The sequence below is a fragment of the Sciurus vulgaris genome (assembly GCF_902686455.1).
Source record: "Sciurus vulgaris genome assembly, chromosome: 10".
Classification (NCBI taxonomy): domain Eukaryota; kingdom Metazoa; phylum Chordata; class Mammalia; order Rodentia; family Sciuridae; genus Sciurus; species Sciurus vulgaris.
In genome coordinates this window covers 105,373,420-105,401,362 of record NC_136470.1, presented here as the reverse complement: position 1 = coordinate 105,401,362, position 27,943 = coordinate 105,373,420, and the positions used below count along the sequence as shown (strand labels likewise).

Sequence of the window (27,943 nt, the reverse complement as noted above, 5' to 3'; positions counted from 1 at the left end):
TTACAATGAATCTAAGTCTCTTCCCTTCATGTTTTGGGTGTCAGGATTTGTCACCCTTCCCATAAACAAAATTGATTCTAGGAAAAGAAAAAAACACACACTTTAGGTATTTCTGAAGAAAATGACAATATTTAGTTTTTCTTAATATTTTAAGAGTCAGTCTTTTCTTCTATAGGCAATGCCTTATAACAGAACCCTCTTCTTCTTTGTCTAAAATACATAAGTAGATCTTTATTAATCATTTTCTGGCAATTTATGAAGAAAATTAACTTCACAACAGCTCATCATGGAAATTGCATTAGCCCTGGTTTTCACAGAGGAAAGCAAAAATAAAGTGAGAGAGGTGTTTTTCTAAATATAGAGACCCAGTCAGGCAAACATAGCATAATAAAATGGTGATGAGCACAGTGGAGTTTCAAATCGTAGGCATCAGCAGTCATCTCTCATGCACATAATGTAAGCCTCAGGGTTAAAAGTGCATCTCACCAGTTCTCCCCCTTCAGCTCTGAATCAAAGCTTACTTTCCTGCTAAAGACAATATTTTCATATCGCTACTACTTTCAAATCCTCACAGAGATGATAGAGTATAGAGCATAAATGCAAACACCTGTTTCCAGCCATTCTGTGTTTGTAAGTGGAAAGGAACAAAAAACTAGAGGGCAAAATAGAAATAAATGATGTGTCAAATCTTTTCACCCTTTTTTTGTTTTTCAAATGGGGTAAAGAAAGTGGTTAGGGGTCATTGTCAAATAAATTCCTTACAGTCAGATGTAATAAAGATTAATTTCAAGAAGGATAAAATAGGATGCAAAACCTTTGAAAGCTAATTAGAATGATATTCAAATGTATTGGAAATTATAGTGGGAGAGCCATATTTAACTCTTTATTTTTCAGTCAAAAGACTAGCTTGTGGGGCTGGGGATATAGCTCAGTTAGTTGAGTGCTTGCCTTGTAAGCACAAGCACAAAGCCCTGGGTTCAATCCCCAGTACCACAAAAAAAAAAAAAAAAAAAAAAGACTAACTCATAGAAGGGCCAATAGTGTGGAAATAAACATAATCTCCCAAGATGTTTTCTTTTCATAAATAATTATGCTCAATAATGCCTGGCCTCAAAATCTTAAAATTATTCTGAGAAAATGAAAGCAAATACTCCTATTTTTCAGATAGATAAAGATACACATACACTTTTCCCAGAGTGAATGATACATTTAGTCACACTAGGAACCAGCAGTGACTCTGGTATCTTCATTATGCTGTGGTATAAAGTGCTTTTCAGAATTGTTTGGGAATTATTTAAAGTCACTTTTACAGATACCGATCACATAATTGAAGCCATAGTTTAAAAATTTAAACATTCAGAAGTTCAGTGCATTGCCTACAAGCCATTTGTCCCAGCCTTCTCCATCCATTCATTTCTTTCACCAATTAGAACCACGTTTTGAATTGAATCTTTTCTGAGTCACCAATCTAGTCACTGCTAAACTGGGGAGATTACTGAAATTTCTCTTGGCATAATAGCAATGGACTTGGGAGGCAGAGCAAAGCAGAAATCACTATCTTTTCCTTTTTTCTTTCCATGCCTCTTTTTAAAATAGGAGGCATTTATACATTTTAATCAAAATATTTATGCAACGGCTCTGTCAAAAGGGAGCAACTTTTATCTCGTAATATTGACATATATATCGTAACCAAAATTAATGGTCAGAATAAAAGATTCCCATACCCTACAGTCTATACTCCCTTTGACCAAAGGCCTGAAAGAGTTTCTAATGCAATAATTTTTATTACATGTGGAGATCTATTTCAAAATCACGATTTACTGCTTTCTCAGAAATGGCACATTTCATGTAACATCTTTCACAATTTTCTCAAAGTCTATAAAGCAAACCTACATCCACAACCTAGAAAAAGAAAAAAAAAGTTCTTCATTTTCCTAGAAGTTTAATTTAGAACTTTAAATAAATATACTGCAATGTACAAGATGCCTGATAGGAAACTCCAAATAATATATAGAGTTCGTACAAGAGGGCTGTTCGGCCAAAAGAAAAATTTAAATCTAGATAAAAAGTGGTTGCACTAAGCCTCCTAAAGTCATTTATCCTTGTGCTTCAGAAATAGTCAACTGAATGCATTTTTATATAAAGCATGAAGCCCTTTAATAGTCCTCTGTAGTGATGCTAAATCACCATTTTCGTTAATCTCACTGGTTTCTTGCATTCATTTGTGAAAGAAAAATAGATAAATCACTAAATGTACATTATTTTAAGATAATAACCTATTCTACATTTTATATAACAACAATTTTAACCTCTAATACATGAATGGCCATTCATTTTAAATAATACTTTAAAGGAATAACTCTAGTTTAGAATGTCTCATTACTCTAAAGATCATAAAACAATGGAAAATGTCATTAAGGTTTGATCATTAACATTACCACAAATAAATAAATAAGGGGATTATTTTGGGTTGTGAGTTTTCAGTGCTGTTTTGCATGGTCTTAGAATATAATAAGTCATCAACTTGGAAAATAGAGTCAAACATAATTATTCTAAATGTCACTATTTCCTTGTGCTTTGATGCAGCTTCATTTCTATCTATTCTTTATACTCAATAATTACAAAGCAAATGTAAGAAATTAGAGTTATCCAAAGGTTAAAGATGTATATATCAAATGACATACTCAGAATGTATTTGAACACTGACATCCAGCACTGGAATTGGAGTTGTGTTAATATTATCTCAGCAATTCTAAAACTGTTCCATTATCTCCAAGATATAACTTCCAAAAAGGATCACTCAGCACTGGTTTCATGGAGTTAGAAAGAGATATTGATATATCCCTGAGTGGACCAGTATCACTCTCTCTATTTAATCAAACAGATTCAGATTCTGAGATTAACTATGTCTCTTTTCCATGGTTTATGGAGAGAACCTTCTCAATTTCCTTCCTTCATTTATTCATTCATTCATTTACTTAAATTTATTGATTTATTTGTTATGAAAATTTAGTATGTGCCAGGCATAGTATTACAGTCTTCCCATATTCTTTTCTGTTGGTTGGTTGGTTGTTTTTGTGGTGTTGGAGAGCAAACCCACAGGCTTTTGCATGATAGACAAGCACACTCCTACTGAGCTACATCCCCAGGTCCTCTTGTATCCTTGTATTTTGCTCTATGAGTTTTGATATTATATTCAAATAGATAACAAAGAAAATGTGGCTTAGAAAGTATAAGCAACTTGTCTTACCACTACTAGTTAATTTAACTTGGAATTTTTGACTCCCAAGTCCACATTCTCAACTTCTAGGGACACTGATATTTTCTGCAAGACATTTTGCCAAATACTGAGCTGATTAAGATATAATTTCTGCTCTCCTGGGGTTTATGACTCTCACATGGCCATTATGACTGCTGAAGAGTCCTACATACATGCCTAGAGACCATTTTCTAAATGCCAAACTAATCTACTGCAGAATTTTTTATGTTCTTTGTATCTAACTACCTCATCTTTCACTGATTACCCAGATTGGAGGTTCAAAATTATATTCAATCCCTCACTTATTCTCTCAACTCCATAAGTCTCCATTTCCATTCCATTGTGATATCATAGAAACAGAGTTAACCTCAGTTCCTACTCTGCCACTATCTAGTTATATGATCTTAGGCAAAATATATATCTTTTCTCTGAGTTTCTTTGTTATTAATAGGCAAATATCTTACCTACTAGCATGGTGTCAACTTTGGAGAGAGGAGTATAAACTGGCTACATTGCATTTTAGCCGTGTAATAACTAGGGTGGAAGCCATGATGACCATTACCCTATTTTAGGCCCTCAACCTCCCTAAAAACACAATGCTTGGTACATAATATATACGTAACAGCATCTATTGAAAGAGCAAATTATTTCTGATACGTAGAAGACAACTGGCAGCTTAACTTAGGCAGTACCCCCAAAGAATTTTCCAAAAACTTACCTGTTGGGTTATTCTTCATAATGAACAGAAATGGATGATTTGCTATAAATTGGTTTTTAATCAGACTCATGATCACAGGGGTATCTATGCCTATGAAATAGAGACAGTTATTTAGATACTCACTTCTAAATATCAGGAAAGACAATAAACCCAAAACACTTTTTATAGACAAGAAAGGTCATTTTGGTAAAGGAGTTAACATGTGGGAAAAAATAAACATTTTCTAAATATAGAGGAATCTGCAATAAATTTCAAAACCAAAGTGCAGAAGAATAAATATTAGATCATTCATGGAATAATCCTAGATTCACATTTATGTTCAGTGAAGAAGAAAGCCAGATACTAGATTCAATTTGGTGGAAGCAGTTAGAAAATGTCATCTTTTAAATAGTAATTTTCTGTTCACTTTTTATTTACATTATACGATTTATTCTTACAATGTTTTCAGTTTTTAATTTTGATCCAGATATGTTTGCACTTCATTTCTATACTATAGGCTTGTGGTAAGCACATCTGTGTTCAAATTTATTTTGTGCTTGCTCTTCCAAAATTATTCCATGAGCTCTGAGCTTTTAGGATTTATGTAGTAAGTGTACATGAGATTTCTTTTATGAGATTAGAAGCAGAGATTTGCTACCTTAAAAATTATTTACAATGATATTTCAGCATGTGGATCCATTATGACATTTGTCAATATTTTGGGTGGGAAAAATTAAATGGTTAGATGGTTTTTCTTCTAGAGTAAATATGTCTACACTCAGTTATTTTCTTTACCAATAATGCAATAATTTTGCATAATTTTTTTTGGACCCAAAGAGAAACAAAATTAGCATGTACAAATAGAATCAGAAAATGGTCAAATATAACCTTACTGTTATAACAACAATGGCACTCTTCTATCTGGAACATCAGGGCTATACTGCCTGTATTACCAGAGAATATAGTCTTATATTTGAATTAGAAGAATTAGAGAAGTAAAGACAGTTTTTTATTCATGTCTGGACTTTTGTTTCTGAGCATCCTATAAGCAGACCTTCTTCTAAGGTCAGGATGCTCAGGCTAACTATGCTGAGGTGTAATTCAACAGGATCACCTCTGCCTCTTATTGTCTTCCCTGAATGCTTGCTGCATTCTCTCAGAGAATTCTAAACTTACAACGAGAGGCAGTGGGAAGTAGGAGAAATAGCTCCGAATTTGTAGCAAAAAAAAAAAAAAAAAAAAAGAACTGATTTTAGTTCAAACTCTGTTGTTAATTAACAGTCTGACTCCAGGCAAATCACTTCCCATTGCTGGACCTCTGTCGTCACAAATATAATGAGAGGATCCAGCAATGACCTAGAAGAACTTTTCCAGTTCTGTTTAAAAGCAGCTGGAGAATTCTACATGAGCCAGCAACCTCATCTAAATGCATTCTTTTGATTTCTCCAAGGATTGATATTGTTCTTCCCCTATAATCTAAGTTTCTTGAGCACAGCAATGCAAAGCCTTTAGGAGATGACAAAATGGTAGTGAGATTCCAATGTGTCCCAACCAGATGTCAAAATCCATTGACCCTAAGCAGCATTACAATTTAATCAAAGAATTTTTTTCCAGTACTGGGAATTGAATGAACCCAAGGGTGCTCTGCCACTAAGCTATGTCTCGGGCCCATTTATTTATTTATTTATTTATTTATTTATTTATTTATTTATTTATTTATTTTTGAGACAGAGCTCACTAAATTGCCACGGCTAGCCTTGAACTTGCTATCCTCAGTGTCCACAGTGGCTAAGATTAAAGTGTATGCCACAATGCGCAGTTCATTTTTCATTTTTAATTGACTTTAAGAGTTTTCCCCAATTTTTTCCAGTATTGCTTATATGCAGCATAGATATTATTCAAAGTATCATTTATTCAAGGAAGTGGAATATGGAGGAATGATTCTTAACCTAGAATGTACACAGAATTACATGGTGAATTTGGGAAACTCAGAAATTCTGATTCAGTCGGTCTGGAGTTAGATCTAAGACTGCATCTCTAACAAGGGCCTGTGTGATGCCGTTGCTGTTATCCTGTGCACTGCACCTGTAGCAGGAAGGGTAGACCCAAGCCACAAAGAAGCACTAGTTCTCAACCTTGATGCACACTGGAATTACTTAGGGAAACAAGAAAATATTGCAGACTGGATCTTACCTACAGAGATACTGATTCAATTATTTTGAAGTGTAGCCTGGGCAAAGAATTTTTTTTTTTAAAGTTCCCAGATGATTCTAATATTCAGCTAAGTTTGAGAGTCCTTTCCATGGATATAATAACAACAATCAAATTAGAAAAATGAGGACAAACTTTGTGTAATGAAGGAATGAAATTAAACACAATTACTTAAGAATGAGCATTCTTAAATAATAATGATTTTGTATGTGAGCCCTAAGGTTTGCTCCGTCAGTCCTATCTGCTAATTGGCAGGTGATCCAATTTGCGAATGAACAAATATCAGTAGATGAGCCTCGAGTCCTAATCAAATCCCTTCCCTTTTGCATTAGACTGTTACTTAACAGATGTATGAACAACTTATAAAAGCATTGTCTTTTCTGCTGTTGTTGTTCCTGCAGTGTTACACACAGAAAAGAGAGATCAGAGCACAGCAAAATGACCAGCGTCCTTCACCCTCACCCACGCCTTCATCCTGGTTTGCTGAAAAACCATTTGTCCTACCGGTTGATGTTGCAGCCTCACTGCCGTCTTCATTTATCTCAAAGAAAACTTTCTGCATGACATGGGAAACGTACACCTCAGATGACTCTGATGAAAACATTAAATATTTAAGGGTTAAAATCAAGAGTCAATACCTGTAAGTCCCAGATTAATTTTATTTTCAAATGAACAAAGAACAGAAATGAAACATAATGAATTCCTTTCTGTTCAATTTTCTAGAGATGAAAATGATTTGGGTTTAGCTCTTATAGGCAGGACACAGATAGACAGAAAGATTAGGTTTTGTCCTGATAGATGAGGTAAAGATTGAAGGATATAAGCATCAAACCAGGTATCCCACCAAGTGGAATACTTGAATGGACAAAGGGTTTTGCCCCCTTAACCAGGATCTATAGACAGAGTGAAAGAGGTTTTCCAGATTTGAATTTAATCCCACCTTATGTATTCAACCTCAAAGCCAACTTGCCTTTTAAATTCCATATTCAGTTTTGATCTGAGTTTAAAACAAAATTTACTTTCCTTTAAGACAGTGAGGCTATGAGAATCTGAAGAGCTTTTGTGTCATCTGTTACAAAATCACTTCAGAGCTATGCTTTAAAACCTGTTAAAATTTTCAGTGCAAGATAGTGTCTTAAAACATTTTATTCTGGAATAGATTCGAACTGAGAGGGAATGTCCCTCTTCTCCCCTTGGTGAAACTCATGTATGTGTGAAGCATATCCAGTATAAGGATGTGAAATGATAGTCTCCTTGAGAAGTGGGAAGAGAAGTCATGAGATTATAAGTCATGTCAAGTCTGCTTTGCAAGACTAGGTAAATCCCACAAAGTTCCTCAGAGTGTCAATAGACACATGCTCTAGAAAACTGCCTGGCACCTGAGTGGCTTACAGTAAACACTGCTCAAATAAGTCAACCAAAGGATGTGAATATGCCTAGTGTTAGAAATCTGTAACATGGAGGAAAAGGGGGAATCCACAGTGTCAGTATGGATCAACTGAAATGTAGGAGAATGGATTGCCAACAACAAAAAACTAAACACCTTCTTCCAGTAGCACCTGGAATGAGACAGGATTCATAAATAAAGCACAGAGTAAATGACCTCAGAACCCACACCAAGAGCTAAAGTGCAGATCGGGGAAGAATAGAGAATTTCACCCCGTTCAGTTCTGGCACCAGCCCCACTGGCTCCCACTTAGACTGAGCTGCTTTGTATTCTACCCCCTGCAGAGATGACAGGTTAGAACCCACAAACTCACTGATTTCTAAGTCTTTGTGCTAGTTCTCTTAAATCTCCATGAAAATCCCAAGTATGTCATTGTTAAATTGAGGACAAGAAAACTTTGATAGAAAATATGAAAGTGAAGATTAAGGTATCACTTTTCACTTGATTTTTAAACATTAATTGAGCATTTACTATGTATTAGATGAAGCAGGTGATTTATTTACATGCTTTTATTTATTGCCCCAAAAGTTATTAAGATATATTATTTCACTTAGATTAGAAAATGGAGGTTTAATAAGATTAAGTATTTTACTAGAGCTGGCACAAGAACAGCAGAGTGAGAAATCAAATATGAATCTTAAAGTTTCCAAAGTAACTTTATATTTTATTCAAAAATTGCACACTGCATGCATATAAGGTAGCATCTCTTTCCTCTGTCATGTATATATCCCATATCATTAATGTTGGACCAGATTAGTTTCATTTAGACAATGTTCATGGCACAAATGGTCACTAGGGACAGGGATAGCAGGATAGTTATGCTACTATCAGCTGCAGTGTCAACATTGGCTGGAGCTGTTCTATTCAAGGCAATAAGACAAAGTCAGAGTAGTTAAAACAGCTCAAATAGGTAACTCAGGAGGAAGAAAGCAGAAAATGCTGAACATTTATTCTTCTCAGCTCAGGGTTATTCTCTTGCACAAATCCTTTTAGGAAAAATTTTGGAGGTATTTGGAGGTATTTTCTTGAATCATCCTTAAAAGTCACAGATTGCTGGGAATTTGCAGAGTAGCTATTTGAAAGTCTAAGGTATATTGAGTTTCCTAAGGCCAAAAAGAAACTTAAGAGGAAGAAATGCTTGAAAATGGTTTGGTTTATTATAGGTTGTCGAGGTGGCTGTGTGCCAGGGCACATTTAGACGGCACCCTGTTGTAGTATTTAATGTTGACTGTCTCATTCCTGGTGCCGATGAAACTGTCAAAGAAGTCAGATCTATCTTTCGCTGTGGAGCAAGTGACTTTATCGTGTGTGAGGGTGATAATGAACATCTATGTCACCTGTGAACCCCATTCACCTCTCCACCAGGAAAGGTGATTCCTTCCTTTCCCACACCCACATAATTGATGAGTGAATAGATTAAGGAATACCTCTCCAAAGTTCAGATATTTAGATAGAAAAACACAAAACATTCCCACAATATTGCGTGCTATGATACAAAAACCAAACTGATAAGCTTATATCATTAGGACCATTTTCTAAAACATAAGACAGAATTTTAAAAAGGGTAACTTGTGATGAACTGACCCTTTGAATTCATTTTTTTTCTCTTTAATTTGTCATTGTTGTTGTGTTTTTTTTGAACTCTGAGTGCTACCAAACCCAGAAGAATTAAAAGAATATCCTGGCATTGTAGTGTAAGCAATCTCCTTAACCACACACAATTCCCCAGGGGCAATTCAGCATGAAAGTTCCCTGTGCAATTCTTGTCAGTCCAAAGGAGTCTGTTGCTAAATCTGCCAGCTGCAGCATTACAATTTCTTGATCGAGTTCTTCATCCAGCAGCTTGAGGATGTCTATTCCATGGGCTCTAATATTACTGAATTAACATTTGGAAATTAGTTTATTAGAGTTTTATTAGCTCTGCTGAGAGACTCAAAGTTGTAATTCCCATTATTCAGATGAGGAAATACAAACAAAGCAGAAATAATAGCCCACATAATACACTTACCTACATCATTTTATGGTAAGTATGGTTAGAATGCTTATCTAACATTATGAAATGTTTTTTCAATTTCATTAAGGAAAACTTCCCAGATGCAAAATAGGGTGCTTGTTTACAGACAGATCAGCATGCCCATGACATTTATTCACCATGTATATGTATGCTGGGAATGAAGGCTCTTTCAATTTTACGATCAGTTAGTTAATACAGTACTAAGAAAACAAACTAACATGACAATAGAAAAATTATCCATCATACTACCTGTTATTCCAGAAAGGTCACAGCCACCACTAAATATCTCAGTTAAGTTCAAAGCATATAAAGCTTCTTTGAAGTCTAGTCTTTGTTCTACTTTAAATCTGTTCAAAAAAAAAAAAGATGAAAAATCTTGAAACACTGTACATATTTGCTAGCAAACTGCTTTTTTATAAAACAGATGACTTGGAAGAGATTACACTGTGAAATCTTTTGTTTTCATTTTCCCAATTATATTTTCTCACATTTCACATCATTTCTCCCCAGTTCCACCAATAAGCACTAGATTGCTAATAACTTGCCTCCTAGATAAATGGCTGGTAGGAATGATGAATAGAATACTCCAGTTTTTGAAGTAACAATTACCCAACACGACAGTTCTAGCTGAATGGGCAATGCTAGCTCCTTCCTAAGAAGTGTAAATTTTCCCTCCAGCAGTTCTGTGTACTCAAGTTTTTCACACCACCAAAGATGGCTCCTGGCAGACATCCAGGATACCATGTGCAGGAAACGAGTCCACAGTTCATAGAAAAGATTATTGTCTCCTTAAGTACTGAGAGCGTTTTTAACCAGTCAACCATCCCACCACTGTCACAGTTGATGTAACTTTTTCAGTTGATGGACACACCTAATATCTTCCCAGTGGACCCTGTAAAAGGGTGAGAGAGATTGAAAGGGAACAAAGCTTCTTTCAAAGGAAAGGAAAGATAACTTACAGGAAGTTGGGGTGAGGTGAGAAAGACAACTACCCAATGCTTCCAGTACAGGGAAATAGTTAGGACTCCAATATTTGGCTCACTTCTGCTCCTCACCTGTGACCAGAGAATCTCAAAAATTCTCTCAGGCACTGAACCTTACCACCTCATGTCAACACATGGAATTCAGCAATCGCTGAATCTCCTGCACATAAAGTGTGTGTTGGGTGGCAGGGGGCAGGGCTGGTACTTTTTATTTCATAGATGCTGAAAGCATTTTAAAACTAGATTGGAAATGTTGTTTACAAGGGAAAAGACAAATGTAGCATTCCTAAACAGTAAACTATGATTTCTACATCAGTGAAATTCCCAGTAACTCCTGACTAAGCATCTTTGCTTATGCCTGACAGGCTTTTGCTGCTAAGCTCCAGGGTACTACAGACACTATTACTCAAAGATCCTTCTTATCTAACAGGTGAGCTCACTTCTAGGGCTAGAAATTAGCTTGGGCAATCAGTCTAATCACTGTTTTCATTGGCAAATACTGAACAAGCTTCTTAATTATAATTCTTCAAAACAATGAACATGCTGTGGCAGAACTTTACTGGGTCTAAATTATTTCCTGGTAAAATAATGTGTACTTTTGGGAGACATTAACTCATTCAGAACCCAGGCTAACAGGGAACAGGTGCAACATGCATATTAAAATCTACTTATAATGGAAATAGCTTCTTGTATGCCAACTATTTTCAATTTCTTCCTTGTAACTTTTTACTAAGAACGATAAAATGCAACATGATGGTTTTGAGGGGTCTTTTTTTTTCCTATTTTTATTATCATAGTCTTGAAACTAAACGGAGTATGGACTTCTAAAAGGTGAAAAATATATTTTCTAATAAACCTACAAATTGGCTACTTTTAGTGTAATAGTCCAACAATTTTAAGATAATGACAAGAATAACTCAAGACTTACTATAATACCTAATTATCTAATAATAATACCTAATTATCATGAGAAAGTCATTTAAATAGTAGTCCTACTCCTAATATAGTCCAAAGAAACCTATAGCAATAGAAATCCACTTGGCTGTTTAATAAAGGTATAATTTGCAGTTGATTTTAAATTATCCATAATTATCAAAGCCATGAGTAGCCAGGTATGAAGGAGCTCTTCTCTGGGTGAGGCACTTAATATATATTATATCTTCAATCTCCTCAAAACTCATGGGAAACAACTTTCTCCAGGCTCAAGGACAAGAGGGATGCTAGAGATGTGATTTACAACCAAACCAGGTCTTAGGTTTACCCACAAGAATCAAAATATAGCCAGGCGAGTGATGCACACCTGTAATCCCAGCAAATCAGGAGGCTAAGGCAGGAGGATCTCGAGTTCAAAACCAGCCTCAACAGATTAGCAAAGCACTTAGCAACTCAGGAAAGACCCTGTCTCTAAAAAAAAAAAACACAGAAAAAGGGCTGGGGATGTAGCTCCATAGTTAAGTGCCCCAGGGTTCAATCCCTAATACCAAAAAAAAAAAAAAAAAGAAGAAGAAGAAGTAAAATAAAACACAATCATTGACAGTTCTGGGCCTGTTCTGTTATATGGGTGCATAGTAGCTTCTGGTCCCCTGCCAACCCAACCACCTTAGGGTATGTGAATATGTGTGGGTGTAGGGGTGAAATACCCTTTGAGCTTCATGCACTGAATTAAAAACACTTCCAGTCACATATGAGACAACATTTAACATATACTTATTTTTCCCTTTTTTATCAGTGTCCAGTAGGTCACCGAGTGTCTTGCAATCATTACACATCATGTATAGCCATTTGGGATTCCCCATGTTCCCCTCTTCTCACCCATGCATAGTTCTCACTCACCCACTTACAGATAGAAGACTGTCCCCCACCTGGAATTTAATTCCAGAAGAGCAAAATGTGATACTTCCTAGGGTAAATGTTCTGTCCTTTGAAAAGTCCTGACACGGCTGCTCCAGATCTTTGATTTTGCTGCTCACTATCACTGACCACTTGCTCTGTCTAGGCTCCTGTCATGCTCTTCCCACACAGTATCTCTTTTCTGACTTTTAGCTATCCTCTTGCAATTTTTTCTCTATCGTTTATTAGCTTCGTAAACCCAGGTCAGGCATTCACTGTGTGCACTTCACCTATAACCTGAATATAAAACTCAATGTCCATCAAATTTACTATGTAGGCATTAAAGATGTGTAGGCATCACTATGCGTCACCAAATGTCAGAACTGAATGAGAATAATAATGCAAATAATAGAGTTAATATTGAACACTACAATTTTATACACATGTAAAGGTTGTGCCTTAACACAACCTTACAAGGTGTTTTATCATTCTTCCACCTAACAATAAAAGAAGAACCTTAGATAAAGAGATTAGATTGAAGTTAAAGTAGCAAAGCTCTTGGGTCCTCAATATATTCTATTTTCCATTATCTTGTTTTAACAGTTGATAAAAGATACTGTGAGATGCCAGTCACATCATTCAGTATTTTCAAAGAAAAGTACCTATCAGGAAAAACTACACCTATTATTTATATATTTACTTTTGAATAGAACTGTAGTGCTTAACAAGTGTAAAGACCCAGACCTTTGAAAATTTAATGACATCTGTTAAGCCTTTCCCAGGGAAACTACAAATTTGACCTTACATGCATAAATTAGTAAATAATTTTATTGGTTTCGATGACTCTCAAGAAATCCATGGTAGCCAATTAAGGACTGCTACAAAGGAATGAGAAATCATAGCTCTTTCATTTTCCTAGCAAGTCAAGCTTAGAAATCCAAACCAATCTATTCTTTCACAGCCCATATCTAGTCACACATTCCATTAATGTTTTTCTCTTTTGCCAGTTACTCCCCCAAGTAAAGCTGTTCCCTTTAAGTACTCCTTACTTAATGCCTGAATCTTTGCAGTGCTTTCTTAAATGATGTTTGGGATTTCAGTCTGCCCCTCTTTGCCACATTGGGAACATCACTACTACTCAATTTAAAGCAATAAACACTGATTGAAAAACTACCATTTTTCAGACTCTTGCTTTGTGCTGGGATCACAGAGAAGAAACATGCATAAATTCTCAAGAGGCTTACAGGCCAATGGGAAAACAAGAAAACAGTGTTAGCCCAACGACCATGAAGAAATAAACACGAGATCTTAAAAGAACTTTTCCCAGCAGGGAGAAAGGAAGATGTTTATGAATCTTGCATAGAGAGATCATAAATGCTGTCTAAAAGGCAAACTTGGTCATAAAGAAAAATAGAAGTTATCCCAAAAAATGGGTATGGTGGGGATGGGATGGTGGGGGAATGTGGATTTCAGACAAGTTATTAGCATGTAAAAGACATTGAAATTACCAAATATTTCTTTTTTAAGACTATCTTAATCTTTCAGCTGACCTGGATAGTTGCATGAATTCCCCATGGTAAATGGAGTTTATCCCTCTTGGTTCTTTAACAGTGAAGTTCTGAAGTCCTTCTTCTAGAGAACTTTGTTTATAGTCACAATCTCTGGTGCTCCCTCTTCCTCCTATGACTGTCCCAGGCCTCACTGTGTATACTATTATTTTAGTACTTACTGTATACTGCTATAATCTTCATAAGTTCCTAGTGGAAATCTTGCCCTGCTCCACCTAAGTAGTAAGGGTCCTGTAATCCGGGAACTCATCTATCCCTTACATCTGTCCCACATTTTGCCCACAGTACAGTCCCAATCAATCTGTGCTTACAAACAGGAAATAAATTTTCTAAAAAAAACAGTCAACTCAGGTTGTAAGGCTGTGAGCCAAAGACATGAGAGTCAATCCTGTCTCTCCCAACAGTGGCTGAACGCAACCAACTTACTACTTTCTAGTGTCTCCGTTTTCTTATCTGTGAAATACGAGGCATAACCAAGTCAGAAAGTAGAACCACAGCATTTAATGTTGAAATGTAAATGCTAAATGCTTGAAAAAGTTACAAGTGCTCTACAGATGAAAGTTATTTGTTTATTTACCTGGTTTTCATGTATTAAATGAACACCTTTGCCCATACACATAATCATAAAAGCATATTCTCAGAATGTTCTTCATAAAGGAATCCAACATATAACAAGTATGTGTTAGACTCTTCAAATTAAGAAATGTTAACCTCTAAAACATGTATAAGACCTCATATTACATCCAAATAAGTGATAGAATAATTTCAGCTAATATCCAACTGGGGGACAATGTCTAAAATTAGATATCTAGAATATTATAGATAATAAAAACTAGCTATCACTGTAGTATTTTTAGACTATACTCTGTCTTATTGGCCTTGATTCTAAACTAGTTATATTTCAAAGAGGGGAAGTAGGAGTGTTTCTCAGTGACTATCAAATCTAAACAGTCACATGTTCCTTCCTGCTATAGTTTTGATATAGGAGCACAATTAATATTTCCACCTTTGGTGTTTATGAAATTTTTCTAAGAAGGCATTTTGTTCTACAATAACAAAAAATTCAGTATAGCTGATATAATGGGTTAAATTGTGTCCCCCCTTTCTCCTAAATTCACAGATTGAAGCTCTAAAACCCAGCTGCAATTTCAATATGACTTTATTTGAAAATAGGTTCCTTATAGAAAAAATTAATTAGGTTGAAGTCATACTGGAATAGGTTGGGTCTTTAATCCTGTGTGACCAGTGTCCTTAAAAAAATCTGAGGTGGGCACAGTGGCAAATGCCTGTAATCCCAGTGGCTCAGGAGGCTGAGGCAGGAGGATCAGAAGTTCAAAGTCAGCCTCAACAAATTAGCAAGGCCCTAAGTAACTTAGCAAGGCTCTGTCTCAAAACTTAAAGAATAAAATAAAAAATTTAGAAATAAAATAAAAAGGGCTAGGGATGTGGTTAAGTAACCCTAGGTTCAATCCCGGGTATGAGAGCGAGAGAGAAAGAGAGAGAGAGAGAGAGAAATCTGAGAATGTCATGTGAGAACAGATGGCCACGATGACAGAGGTAAAGACTGGGGTGGTGCATCTGTGAACAGAGGAGCACCAAGCCAGAAGATGGAAAAGGACAGGGAAGGGTTCACTGCAGTATCAGAGAGACAGCGAGCTTGTGACACCTCAGCTTTGGATGTTGAAAACAGAACTGAGAGAGAATGAATTACTATTAGATTAAGTCACCTAGTCTGTTTTGTTATTTTGTTACAGTAGCTCTAGGAAAATAATACAGTCACTTAAATTGTTCCCATTTTACCAAAATCTTCACTCATCAATTTGATAACCAGTGTGTATCCATTCAGATACAAAAGAACCACAGCACTGAATGATAAAATATAAATTTGTCAGTCCACACAAAATAATCTGAGCTGAGCCCTTCTAATTTTTTTCTATGCTGAATACATATTTTAAAATAGGAATTTTTCAATTTGTAAAGAAATTGTTCATTTTTGGAAAAATGTATTTCTTAACTTTCAACCCATGATTTTCTGTTTAGGAAACTTAAACTTATTTCTGATGGATTAAAATTGTCAATGAATTTTACATATGAGAAAATCATTCTTTTAAGAAATTAGAAGACATTCTTTTAATGAAAAGTTAATAATTTTAAATGTGATGTATTCATGTGATTAATTGGCAAATTTTCAGTCCTTTGAATTAAAATAAAAATCTCAAAAATATCTAATTTTTTTCTTTAGAAAGATGTTTCCAAATAAATGACTGATTTCCTTTACTTCATTATGCTGAACATATGGGAAGGAGGGTCAACCTCATCAGGATCCTCATAGGAAATGAATCAAAAATTGAATTCTGCTTGTGATATTTAAGATTAGATAAGGAGACAATAATACAAAGTCTCTTTCTGTGAACATTTTATAGAATTCAACTCAATAGTATAATTTAACAAATACTATATAGTGTGAACTGTGCTAGGGGCTACAGAAACTAAAATATAGGGCACATAACCCTCTGTTCAAGGACACACATCTTAACAGGGTAAACAAGAATGTGAGAAAGAAATGAAAATGTAATATAATAGATGCTATGATGTAAATTTGCACAAAGTGTTTTGAAAATAAGGATAAACAATGGTTCTTTTAACTCAACATGTTTGGAGAAATCTTCATAGAAGTGGTCATTCAAGAGGGGGAACTTGAAGAATAATTGGAAATTTACTGGTCAGACACTAGGAAGAAGGACCATGGCAACAGAGGGAAAGGAGTGAAAGGGACTGAGAAATCAGAGAAGAAAATGTTTCTCATTTGATACTCATTTTAACAAAGAAAAAAAAAAAAGACATCATTTATCTACTACCTTCCATTTGCCAAACTTTGTGCTATGAATAGATGTGATGAGATACTGTAAGTGAAACTGTCACCAAGTTTTTAAAATCTTTGGTTATTGGAATTTGAGTGGAAAAAATGATGTACTACTGCCAACTACTGTTTCTGTTTCTATTTCTACATATATGATGATTTAAATTCACCTTTTAATGCAAATTGTTCATTTGTTTGGGAAAAGTAATACACTGGCAAACAAAATCAGTGGGATGGAGATGTTTAAGTTTGAGATATGAGGGTATGAGCTATTCTGTATGATATGAAAATTTAATTTTCACTGAGTGTTGAAATCTACTGCTATAGATTCCTGTCACACCTGGAAAGTTGACCTTAGAGGGGTAGAAAGGAATCTGGGTTTCCTTCTTCCTGTGGAAGAGTTGAAGGACTCTGGATGCAGAATAGGAGGGAGATGGTAAAGAGAGTTCATTGGGTGAGGGAAGGTCTGGTGCCACGGCAATAGCAGGCTTTGAATATCAACAGACATGGAAAGACAAGAAGGGCCTACACTAGGGGAGCAGTCATAGCGGGTACCCAGCTTTCTCACCTCACTTCCAGTAAACTTTGTTAAAAAAACATTCAAGTTTTCTTACTTGTATTAGTTTGTTAGGGCTACCATAATGAAGTACCACAAACTGGGTGCTTTAAATGACAGAAATTTTGATCTCATAGGTATGGAAGCCTGAAGTCCAAAATCAAGGTCAGTAGTTTTGGTTTCTGGAAGGTTGTGAGGGAAAGATTTCTTTTCTGCCTCTCTTCTTGGCTTACAGATGGACATCAACTCCCTTTCTCTACATATCACTTTCCTTCTATGTGGATCTATTCCAAATTTCCCTTTTTTATAAGAATACCAATCACATTAGATTAGCACCCACCAAATCTTGCTTTATCTTGATTACTCAATAAAGACCATGTATACAAATAAGGTCACTTTTGAGGTACTGGGTGATAAGACCTCACCCTGTGAAGTAGGGGGAACATAATTCAAACCATAGCAGTTGGGCTTGGAAGAATTATGGAAGAAGTCTGAGTCTACATGATAGAAGTAGTGGTATCGGAGGTATAGCCATAGTTTGGAGAAGCTGATAATAAGGCTCAAAAAGAGAAGATCCTCGACTGCTGTAGCCTGCACAGACCTGGGGACTGTAAGGCATTCCTGCAGCAATTCCTGAAAATTCTGGAGCAGAAAATTCTGGTCAAAGTCTACTTCCTATTGTCAGTTGAGTTTGAGGCTCTTGCATAATTGAAGTATTTGTTACCTAGAATCAAGCAAGTGACTACAAGCAGTTATCTAGATTTTATATTGATAAAAGCTGCTACTCAGAATAATCCAATGACTCTCCTAAGACCACTCTAGTATTAATGTTGTATGGAGAGTTTTTAAACTCAGTATTTTTTTACTTCAAGACAATGATCTTTCCAATGCAGGAAAAGAGAAGGGAAAAGAAAAAGTAACTTTGGAGATAAAAAATTTCATTTCAAAAATTATTATTTCAATTTTTAGAAGGTAAACTATCTATCACATAAGCCATTATATCCCGTTTGGCATATGGTAGAAGTTAAAAAAATATACATTATTTGAAAGATTGGATAACATTCAGGTAGAGATTACAATGGTAGGAAATTGGAAGAGAGGTTGGAGTTAGTGATTCAGACTTCCAGAGACATGAATAATAGGGGAAAATAATGTTTCTCAGAAGGCATAAGAAGAAGAAAATTCTGAAGGTAAGTCTCCAGTAAACATTTTCATTTGAGAACAGAACAGGAAAAAAAAATAAGTCAGGGAGCAGAAGAGAGAGAAAGTGATTAGTGGCAAAAGGAATAAAGGAAGAAAGATTTTTTAAAGGTGATTAATAAGGCTGAGGGTGTAACTCAGTGACAGAATCCTTGTCTAGCATGAGTGAGGCAAGACCCTGATTTCAGTCCCCACCACCAAACAAGTAAAAATAAAAGGATGATCAAGAGCCCAAAGGGTGAGAAAAGCATCAAATAGTTCTTTCTCCAGAGTACCAAGGAAGGTAGATAAAGATTAGTAAAGATTCACATAATTTTTTAGTTGATTCATAAAAACAGGTGAAAAAATTGTTTGATGATAGATTTTCTTTTAAAAATATGAGGTTGAGACATCTGCTAAGAGTTAGAGAAACAGATTTAGAGTAGCAGACATGGGGTGGGCATTAGTGAAGTCTCCAAAGATAAACAAGGAGTCCCAAGCTCCAGCCTTGTAAGGCTATGACTGCTTTCCGGATTTTTTCACCAGCAAATAGTAGTGGAGGAGCAGGAGTGGCTTTTTAAAAGGACAAAAACCAGGAGACAAAACACTGGTAATCTTGGCGAGAGTGTGATTGGTATGTCTAATGACTGGATCCTGGCTAAGTGCAAAGGAAGTAAAAGCCTAGAGGACTAAGAGACCAGAGGCCAGGGACCCAGGAGCAGAGACCATGTAGGAATTGTGGAGCTTACAGAGAAATATAGAAATCAAAGAAGAGCATAAAATCTGTTAAATATCTCTCTTCTTAAAAGTTCAGGTGAAATATGGATTGGGGTTATTTGGACACAACTTTCTCTCCATAGTCACTTCTGTCCCTTAGAATTATGATTTCAGTGTTTATAATCATTGCTTCCTACAATCATCCTTTGCAATTTCCATGTTGTATTAACTCTGTAAAATTGGCCATGGGATTCTATTTATAATTCAGTGACTGTTAGAGCACTATTTTGTCAAAGGTGATTTAGCATATTTTTAATAGTATCATATATACTATCATAAATTATTGGAGAATTTGTTTTCTCTAGATAGAAAGTAAGTATTTTAAACTCTAATCAGAAAGAAATTAGAGAAGGATAAATTTGCAAAATAAAAAGATAATTCTTTTTAATTTCAGTATTCTTAATTTACAACATAATTCTTCACCTCTTTCAGAAAGAATTAAAACACTGAAATTCATTTATCATGGAGAAACTACACTGGCAGGGGAAAGACTGGCCTTTGAATCCATTCTGCGGAGTAACATTCTTAAATGCATTTTTCTTTTTATTTATGGCAATAACCTTCTCACACATTTGCTATCTTTCAGCTGGCTTTCAAATACCTCCATAAGGAGGAACATAGGAACCAGGAAAATAAAATGACATGACTGACCTAGGGAGACTTATTTCCACTTCTTCTTCTTGCATCCCAGAGAACCATTTCAGGATCTGATGAGCAGTGATTAGTTTTTCTACTTCTGCTATGTTCACCTCTTCTACAGGAAGTATGATGATTAAACTAAAGTGGTCGTCCTTATAAGGCAATTCCAAAACCTGGTATTTCATGGAGGATTCAGAAAAGTAACCTGGAACCAAGGAAATAAATTATTAAATGTCACTGGCAATTACCAGAGCCAGGCTTTAAGAAGTAGCATTTCTCCTATTACCGTATTTTGTTTTCAGGAGAGCCTTCATCATTGGAATTTTGACCACTGAACCATCTTTCTTAGTAAAATTCATCAGTTGCGTGTTCTCTTTTCTAAATTGCTGCTTCCAATCCCCTTTGAAATAGATAGCATTCACCAAGACAAGTCGAGTCAGAGGACCAAATTCTTCCCCTGAAAACATGTTTTTAATTTTTCCTATGAAAAGGTAGAGAAAAAAAGCAGGAAGAAATATTCAATAATGATTAAGTGGAACTGCTTTAAAGAGGATTAAAAGCAAAAATGTCTTATGCACAGATATTTTGGACAGTTGTCTTATAATCTAACCCTAGCAATTTTGAGAATAAAGGGAGATTCTATCAAATATTTCACTAAGATACAGGTGCAGATGGATTCCAGTAGGAAATAGGAACTATGTGGCTATATTGGGCAAACTCAGACATATCCAGTAATGGATTCTTTTCAGTGAGATTATTTTACCATTTGCCTTTCAGACAGAAAGGACAAAAACAATATTTTTCTTTCTGAATATTTACTGGTATTATTCAGACTTTATTTCAAGGTTCTCCAGCAGGTTGATCATATTTAATAGGTTAATGGTAGACTTGAACTTGCCACTCTTGTGTACCATAGGAATAGGACAATCGTGGACAAAGTATCTCTCAAAATAATAGCATCTTTTTCAAAGCAGTTTATAATTTCTCTTGGTTTTACAATTTAATAGTAACTTAAATAGTGGTGAAATAGGAGATTTGATCCTTCTGATTCATGGTGGAGTAGTTAAATATTCATTCGTTTTTATCTTTTACTCTAAGAAATTAAAAAAACATGAATACAATGGCAAATAATGGCTTTATGAAAATGGGAAACTTTACCATCTGTGATTTTCCTCTTCTAAACAATCAGTCTATGCACAGTAAGTATTTCCAAGTTAAAATAAATAGGCACTGTTGGGTGTCATGAATCTGTCTAGAGACTTCCCAGTCTGTGTGCCTGTGGATACTGTTCACCACACGCAACTCAGATTTTCAACTATGATTCCCCAAGTGAGGCTACCCATAAAGACTACAGAGCATCTCATACCATCACAAGTTTTGCAGTTTAATGAATAATCAGAGAAATAAACTAGTCTAAATTAAGGGCCTGGTGTGTGCTTGTTACTTCACAAACATTATTTCAAAACTTCCAATAATCCTGAAATGTTCCTTTAAACACAAATCTATCTGAGTTTAAGCTTATTACATCCTATTTAGTCTTTGCTCGTCATGGCTGTGTTAGTCTAATCTTTTATTTAAATACCATGTTATGATAGAACTATTAACATTATGTGTATTATGATAGAACTATTAAGAATGTTTATTATTATTTAAACATTAACATGATCAACTGTGTTAATTATTTACAGTACATGTGGGAAAAAAGTCATTTGGGATTGACATATTTAAGTTCTACCTGGCCAAAGATCTTCCTGCTTTAATATTTGAAAAATCAGTGTTAAACTAAAATTACTTTTTAAATTCTTCAATTAAGAATTCTGTAAATAGGTATCACTCAAAAAATATGAAAAAACCAGCATCTTTCTCAAAGCAGTTTATAATTTCTCTTGATTTCATATTTTAATAGTAACTTAAATAGTGGTGAAATATGAGATTTGATCCTTCTGATCCATAGTGGAATAGTTAAATATTCATTCATTCTTTAGCTTTTACTCTAAGATATTAAAAGCCAGGAGTACAATGGCAAATAATGGCTTTTTGAAAATGGGAAACTTTACCATCTGTTTTGCTTTCTACCCAGGTACTTATTGTTTCTGCACAAGCCTTTGCATTCTGAAAATCCACCAGTTTTACAGTGCTCTGAAAAAACTCCTTGTTGCCATGGAGATACTGTTCCTTCACAGTGAATCCTTCTTGAAGGTAGAGGGCATTGGCAAGATTAAATGTAAATTCTTGTTTTTTCTCTGAGATGGCAGAGAAAAATGACTTCAACACAGAAAATTCTTCTCCTAAAAAATAATTATAACATACACTGACATATTGAACAACATAACACAACGGCATTTGTTATCTAAGCGTTCTGATTCATATCACCATTTTTTTGTACCCCTAGGTATAACTAATGATCTGAAGTTAGTATAAATATTTCAAGCATTTTATCTCAAGCACTCTTTTTTAGAGAAATCAACTTTTATATAGGAAAAATACCCATGTCATTTCAAAATTTGACAAACATAAGACTATGCATTTTTGCAGGTTGAAGGAAAATCTCTTTATAGGCTCATTTAGCTCATTTTTTAGTTGTTGGAAATACGTATGTAGAATCTTGTACATTCCATAATATGAACACACAATACTTACGGAACGGTTATGCTAATGGCTGTCAGTGGGGTACGGCAGTGATGAGCTATCATTTTCGATGTTACTTTTATTTCAGTGAAAGAAAGAACTGCTCTCTTTTAAGCAACTGTGCCTGTCCAGGTTTTCAAATGTGCAAGGTAAACCCTATGGTCATCTCTAGAGGTGGGTAAGAATCAGAGTTGCCTATTCCTTCAGGTTCATGAATCTTTGACTGTCTACATGAACAATAAACATTCTTTAACCATTCCAATCACGGCTGCTAGACAAATGAGTCAATTAAAGGAATCTCCATGGATCGTCTATTTGCGTTGTCTGACCACAGTGCTGTCAGAAAGTTGTATGTGCCTATGAGAAATATCTCTTCTGATACTTTCTTCAGAGCTTTCTTTTCATTACCAAATGGTACAAATAAGTTCCACTGCCTTCTGGCTTAATCCTAGAACTCAATCATAAGTCTTGAACTCTTTCAATCAATAGGTTCTTTCAGGGTCTTCATTACATTTCTAGTTAAATATTGAAAATAATACTTGCATAAATTAAAGTTGATTGTATTCAATTCACTTCTATTGAAGAAAATTAGTAATTTGTCATTAAAAGATGACAAATAAATAGTTTAAAAAGTTTTACTGCAAGAAACATGCTATTAGGTATAATGAAAATAAGAGATGTGTGTATGTGTGTTTGTGTAAACACATACTTTATCTGAAGGTTAGCAGCTCACAGGGTGTCTTTGTGCAAATAACAATAGTGCTCCCTCTGGGGCACTGCAAATCCATGGCCTTAACACCTTGACCAGCTGTGTTGGTTACATTTCAGTTCCTATTTGCCTCCTTGGCCTGATGTTCTGGCACAGGTACAACAATACCCTTACAGGAGGCTCTGCCAGGTATATTGCAGTATATTTCAAACTAGAATTCTCCACTCGTTGGTACATAAAAGATTCTAAATAAAAGAATTAGCTCCTGTATAACTTGATCTGAGTTTCAGTGACTATAACCCTGGAATTCTTCACATACAGAAAGAAAGTTAATCTATTTCACTTGTGTATACAATGATTCCAAATGCAATCATTTATTGCTCTTTGAAGCTTGAAAGAAATATCTCAACAGCTGGGAGGCTTCAGAGATTTCTTAAGACATCAGAGCTTCTCCAAAATAATTAATTAAGGCCAGTAAAGAAGCCACAGAATTTGAAACCAATTTTCAGGTCAGAAAGAAATGACAGAATTTGAAACTAATTTTCAGGAATTTGGAATTTATGAACATCTTTAAGGAATGTCGAAAAAAGGAAAGAAGAAAAATTAGTTCTAACTCGTTTATCAGAGCAAACAGATTTATGTCATGTACTTAAAGTCTAAGACTGTGTGACAAACAACTGCCCTTTGATAAATCACTGGACTCAGAAGTCAATGAAAAACTGTCACCAAGTAGCACAAGTTTGGAAGAGAATCTAAAGTTAACTGCCTTATAAATTTAATTTATAGATTAATGATCTCATTTAGCACAGATCGAAAAGAGTACATATGCATGACTCCTAATAAGCAATGAGAAAAGTTGATTTCATTTCATAAAATAGAGCCATGGAGAACCCACAGACGATGGGGTGAATGTGACTTTGGGAGTGATTGTACCAAACCTCCAAATAATATTCTAAAATTCCAGTACCTGTTCTCTTCTGCTCATAAGACTTCAGTGACCAATTCTGTATGCTTTTGAGAGATCCAAAGATGAAAATACAAGTAGTCATAGAATTATAGATTATCCCAGCAGAAAGGTTCATATAAATCACTTAATCTGTCCTTCCTTTTTACAGTGAGAAATCAGCTAAACAGAGAGGAAGAAACTTGAGAGGTGACATGACTAATGCCAAATAACAAGGTCACTTAATTGCAGAACTAGGATTGGAATTCATGCTTCGTCTCCTTTTTTGCAGTGCTGGGGATTGAACCCAGGGTCTCACAGTCTACCACTGAGCTACATACCCACCCAAGTTCTCTTTTCATAACCCTCTTAGAATAAAGAACCACCCTTAATTTAGCCTCTCATCAGTCAGCAGCATGACAGAAGCAAAGCAAAATGGAGCATTATCAAATGTTCAGCAAAATGGACAAGGTAAATTCTAACCAGGTGTTTTGACATAGGGAGAAAGGAGAACTTGAAGAGCCCCAGTCGTCCCCTCAGTTGTATGTCCTGTAGAATAAGCAAGTGTTAACATGGAATAGCGCCCTGCTATTGGCAGGACAATAGCACCACAGATTGGCAGGACAAGCAAAATCAAGACTTATTCAAGAGATAGCATCTTTTCAAATGAGAGGCGGACTGAAGGAAAGACCAGGACTAACATGACTCAAGGAGACACTTATCTCAGGCATAAAACGTAAGGAGATGCTAAAAGTTTAAATAATCAAGATATATTTTTCAATTGCAAAATTAATGCCAAAATTAAAATCACTGCAAAAATTTTGATGAACAAAATATAAGATCTTTAAATAAAAAGGGAACTGGTATTTCTGATTTTTATTTTCACCCTTGGTTTCAATATAGCTGCGACAGACACTGTCTTCTGATCTGTTTGCCTTTTGTTCCAACCTAGAGCCTTTCCACTCATTTTTAGACTACCTGGGCCTTCTCTCTAATTCCCTGTCAGTCACTCATTCTATTCCACTTCCTGTCTCTCTTTCTCTTATTTCTTTATTTTCTTCTTCTTTATTTTCTGAATTTTATTTCTCACATTTTCTCCCTCTGGGCCTGTGTTTCTTTTCTTTTGAAGTTTTCCCTCACTCTGTGTCACTCTCCATCCCTTAACAAGGCACAATGCACTGTTTGGGTAGATTTTGTCAAATGCATTAAAGTGTTAATGTTTAATTGTCCATATGTACTCTTGCACAGAAAATATTTAAAATGTCCTTATAATTCTTACTATCTATTAGTCTCTCTGAATCACTTTTGGAATTAGTCCTGGCCAAATTAGTTGACCTTTTCTTTTTAGTTTTTTTCTCATCTGTATGGCAGAGTTTTGTTTACTTTATAGAGCAATTATAAATATCAAATGGGATACTATGTACCAAACAGACAAAACAGCAGTTAATACACTCTGCGTGTTTGATGGTGCATGATTATTATTATGATTATTATGTTCAGAAACCACAGTTCTTAAGGCTTCTGTTACTAAGATGCCTGCATTTAAAGGAATTTAGATTTTGGAGGCTCTAATCTTACTAGCTTATCATGGAATCAACTTTACATATCTTCATAAACATTCTGTTACTTTTCAAAGCAACATCATGTGATTTAAATGTTTCTGGGAATGGTGTAATGGGATTTGCTGAAATTAATCAAGACTAAGTCTGGAATACAGTAGCTTCATTATACATTATTCACAAAGGAAAACTCTTGCAATTAACTTATCACCAACTCCTTTTCTGTATAAAATTGGCTTTATTTGAAATGAAGCAATTAAAACCTTGTAAATAGAATTTTCAGGAAAATAATTCCTAAATATAGCTACTCTGTGATAAGGCAGAAATGAGTAATAGTGACTAAATTCCCAAATTAAAAATCCAGATGTCTCCTTTAATGTTGGGTCCACATTTTCTGATAGTGATGTCAATGTGTAAAATGCAAACCACTAAGGAAATTGTGAACGTGGCTAGGGAGATGTTTCAAACAGGATGTCTAAGGAAAATACAGTCTCCGGCATAAACCTTGTGGGACTTCAAGCAACCACCACCCAAAAGCAAAACACCTCTGAGGACTATTTAAATGCTTTTCTCCAATTTTCTTCTAAAACTATTGAATAAACTCTCACTGATTTTCTTGGTCTCACTGTGGATGAAAGTGCATTTTTAATAAGAAAATTGTGGGAAACACCTACTGAAGAAGACTTGAGTAAGTGGAATATCCATAAGAGAAAATAAAGTGCAACAATTTAAAATTGTATTTTAATTCAGTAGCATGATATGGTAAAATGATCTCTGCAAAATAAATAGAGGAAGAAAGGGTTGGGGATATAGCTCAGTGGTAGAACACTGGCCTATAATGTGTAAGGTCCTGAGTTCAATCCCCAGAATGGCAACGACAACAACAAAAAGACACTAGAATATGAAGGAATATGATTATTATGTCATTATTATGTCATACAATTATTATTAGTATTATACGTGCATATGCACACACAGCATAATCTCAACTTAAACTAACCAAAACAAACAGATCAGAAAAAAATACAAACATGCACAAAATTGATATCTGGATAAATGTTAATTTCTTAAATTATTTTAAACATTTTCATTGGAAAACAATAGATGAATGAAAATAACTTATGTTTACAATTCTCCATTTTATAATAATTTCATAATTTCTGTTTTTCACTTATTCAAGTTCTATAATCCTGACCCTCTAATACTTAAAAAATCAATTTGACCATATCATGTTGACTATAAATAATCAAGTGTATGCTTCTCACCAGTTGGGTTTTCCTGCAGCTTCAGAGTTTGTTTTATTTGCTGCAGTGCTTTTCCTTTTGCTCCCAGTTGTACCATTCCAAGAACCAAAGTTGTTCCAAGGGGGGAAAACACAATGTTGTTCTTGTGAGATAAGCAGATAGCTTGATAAAGATCCACTGCAAATTCAGCATTTTTTTGAGCCAAGGTTCTTGAGATCTGACTTCCAGAAAACATCAGCAGGAGACTCCACAAGATTTTATCCATTTTGACTTCTTCTGTTTATTGTTTAATTTAAAATATTATTGGCTTTCAAGATAAGATTTTACCATACTATACTACACCCAACAGAAGACTTTCTACCTACTACTGGAACTTTCTATCTCATTAGAACACACTACCACAAGAAGACTGCGATGGCAGTTTTCTGACCGACTATCATCAAATAGAAGAAACAATTTATGTGGTACTGGTATTTCCTTAGGTTCCTTCAAGAACCAAGACAAAATATATTTGTAGTTTCTTAAAATTAAAGGATAAATGGTAATTATGGAGCATTATCAATGGCAATACTGTCTTTAAATAACTGTATGATGCATCTTTCTTATTTTTTCTCATGGTTTTATATCACACCTATAATTCTGATATGAAGAGAAACTTCTTACAGGCTACTCTAAAATTGTTAATAGACCAAGCATGGAAATGAAATAAAGACAAGCACCCTACAATCTGTTTTTCACCTATAGTATTAGGCAGTTGATGTATTCTAAATCACTTGAGTAATCTAACTTTCCAATAGCTTTTTCACAGTCTACGGAATCTCACTCTAAATAGCAAAATAG

General features: G+C 35.1%; 1 protein-coding gene across 1 annotated transcript; it reads right to left on the bottom strand.

Annotated features, from left to right (window-relative positions):
• SERPINI2 (serpin family I member 2) lies at positions 1–27,434 on the bottom strand (the record flags this gene model as incomplete). The annotated part of the gene is made up of 8 exons (XM_079155700.1): positions 27,125–27,434; positions 22,078–22,308; positions 20,307–20,501; positions 20,033–20,225; positions 9,878–9,975; positions 6,672–6,758; positions 3,978–4,067; positions 1–77 (listed from the first exon to the last, which is right to left on the bottom strand). The coding sequence occupies exons 1-8, from the start codon at positions 27,366–27,368 to the stop codon at positions 1–3; spliced, it is 1,215 nt and encodes a 404-aa protein (XP_079011826.1). The 5' UTR covers positions 27,369–27,434.
• Between the last annotated feature and the right edge of the window lie 509 nt (positions 27,435–27,943).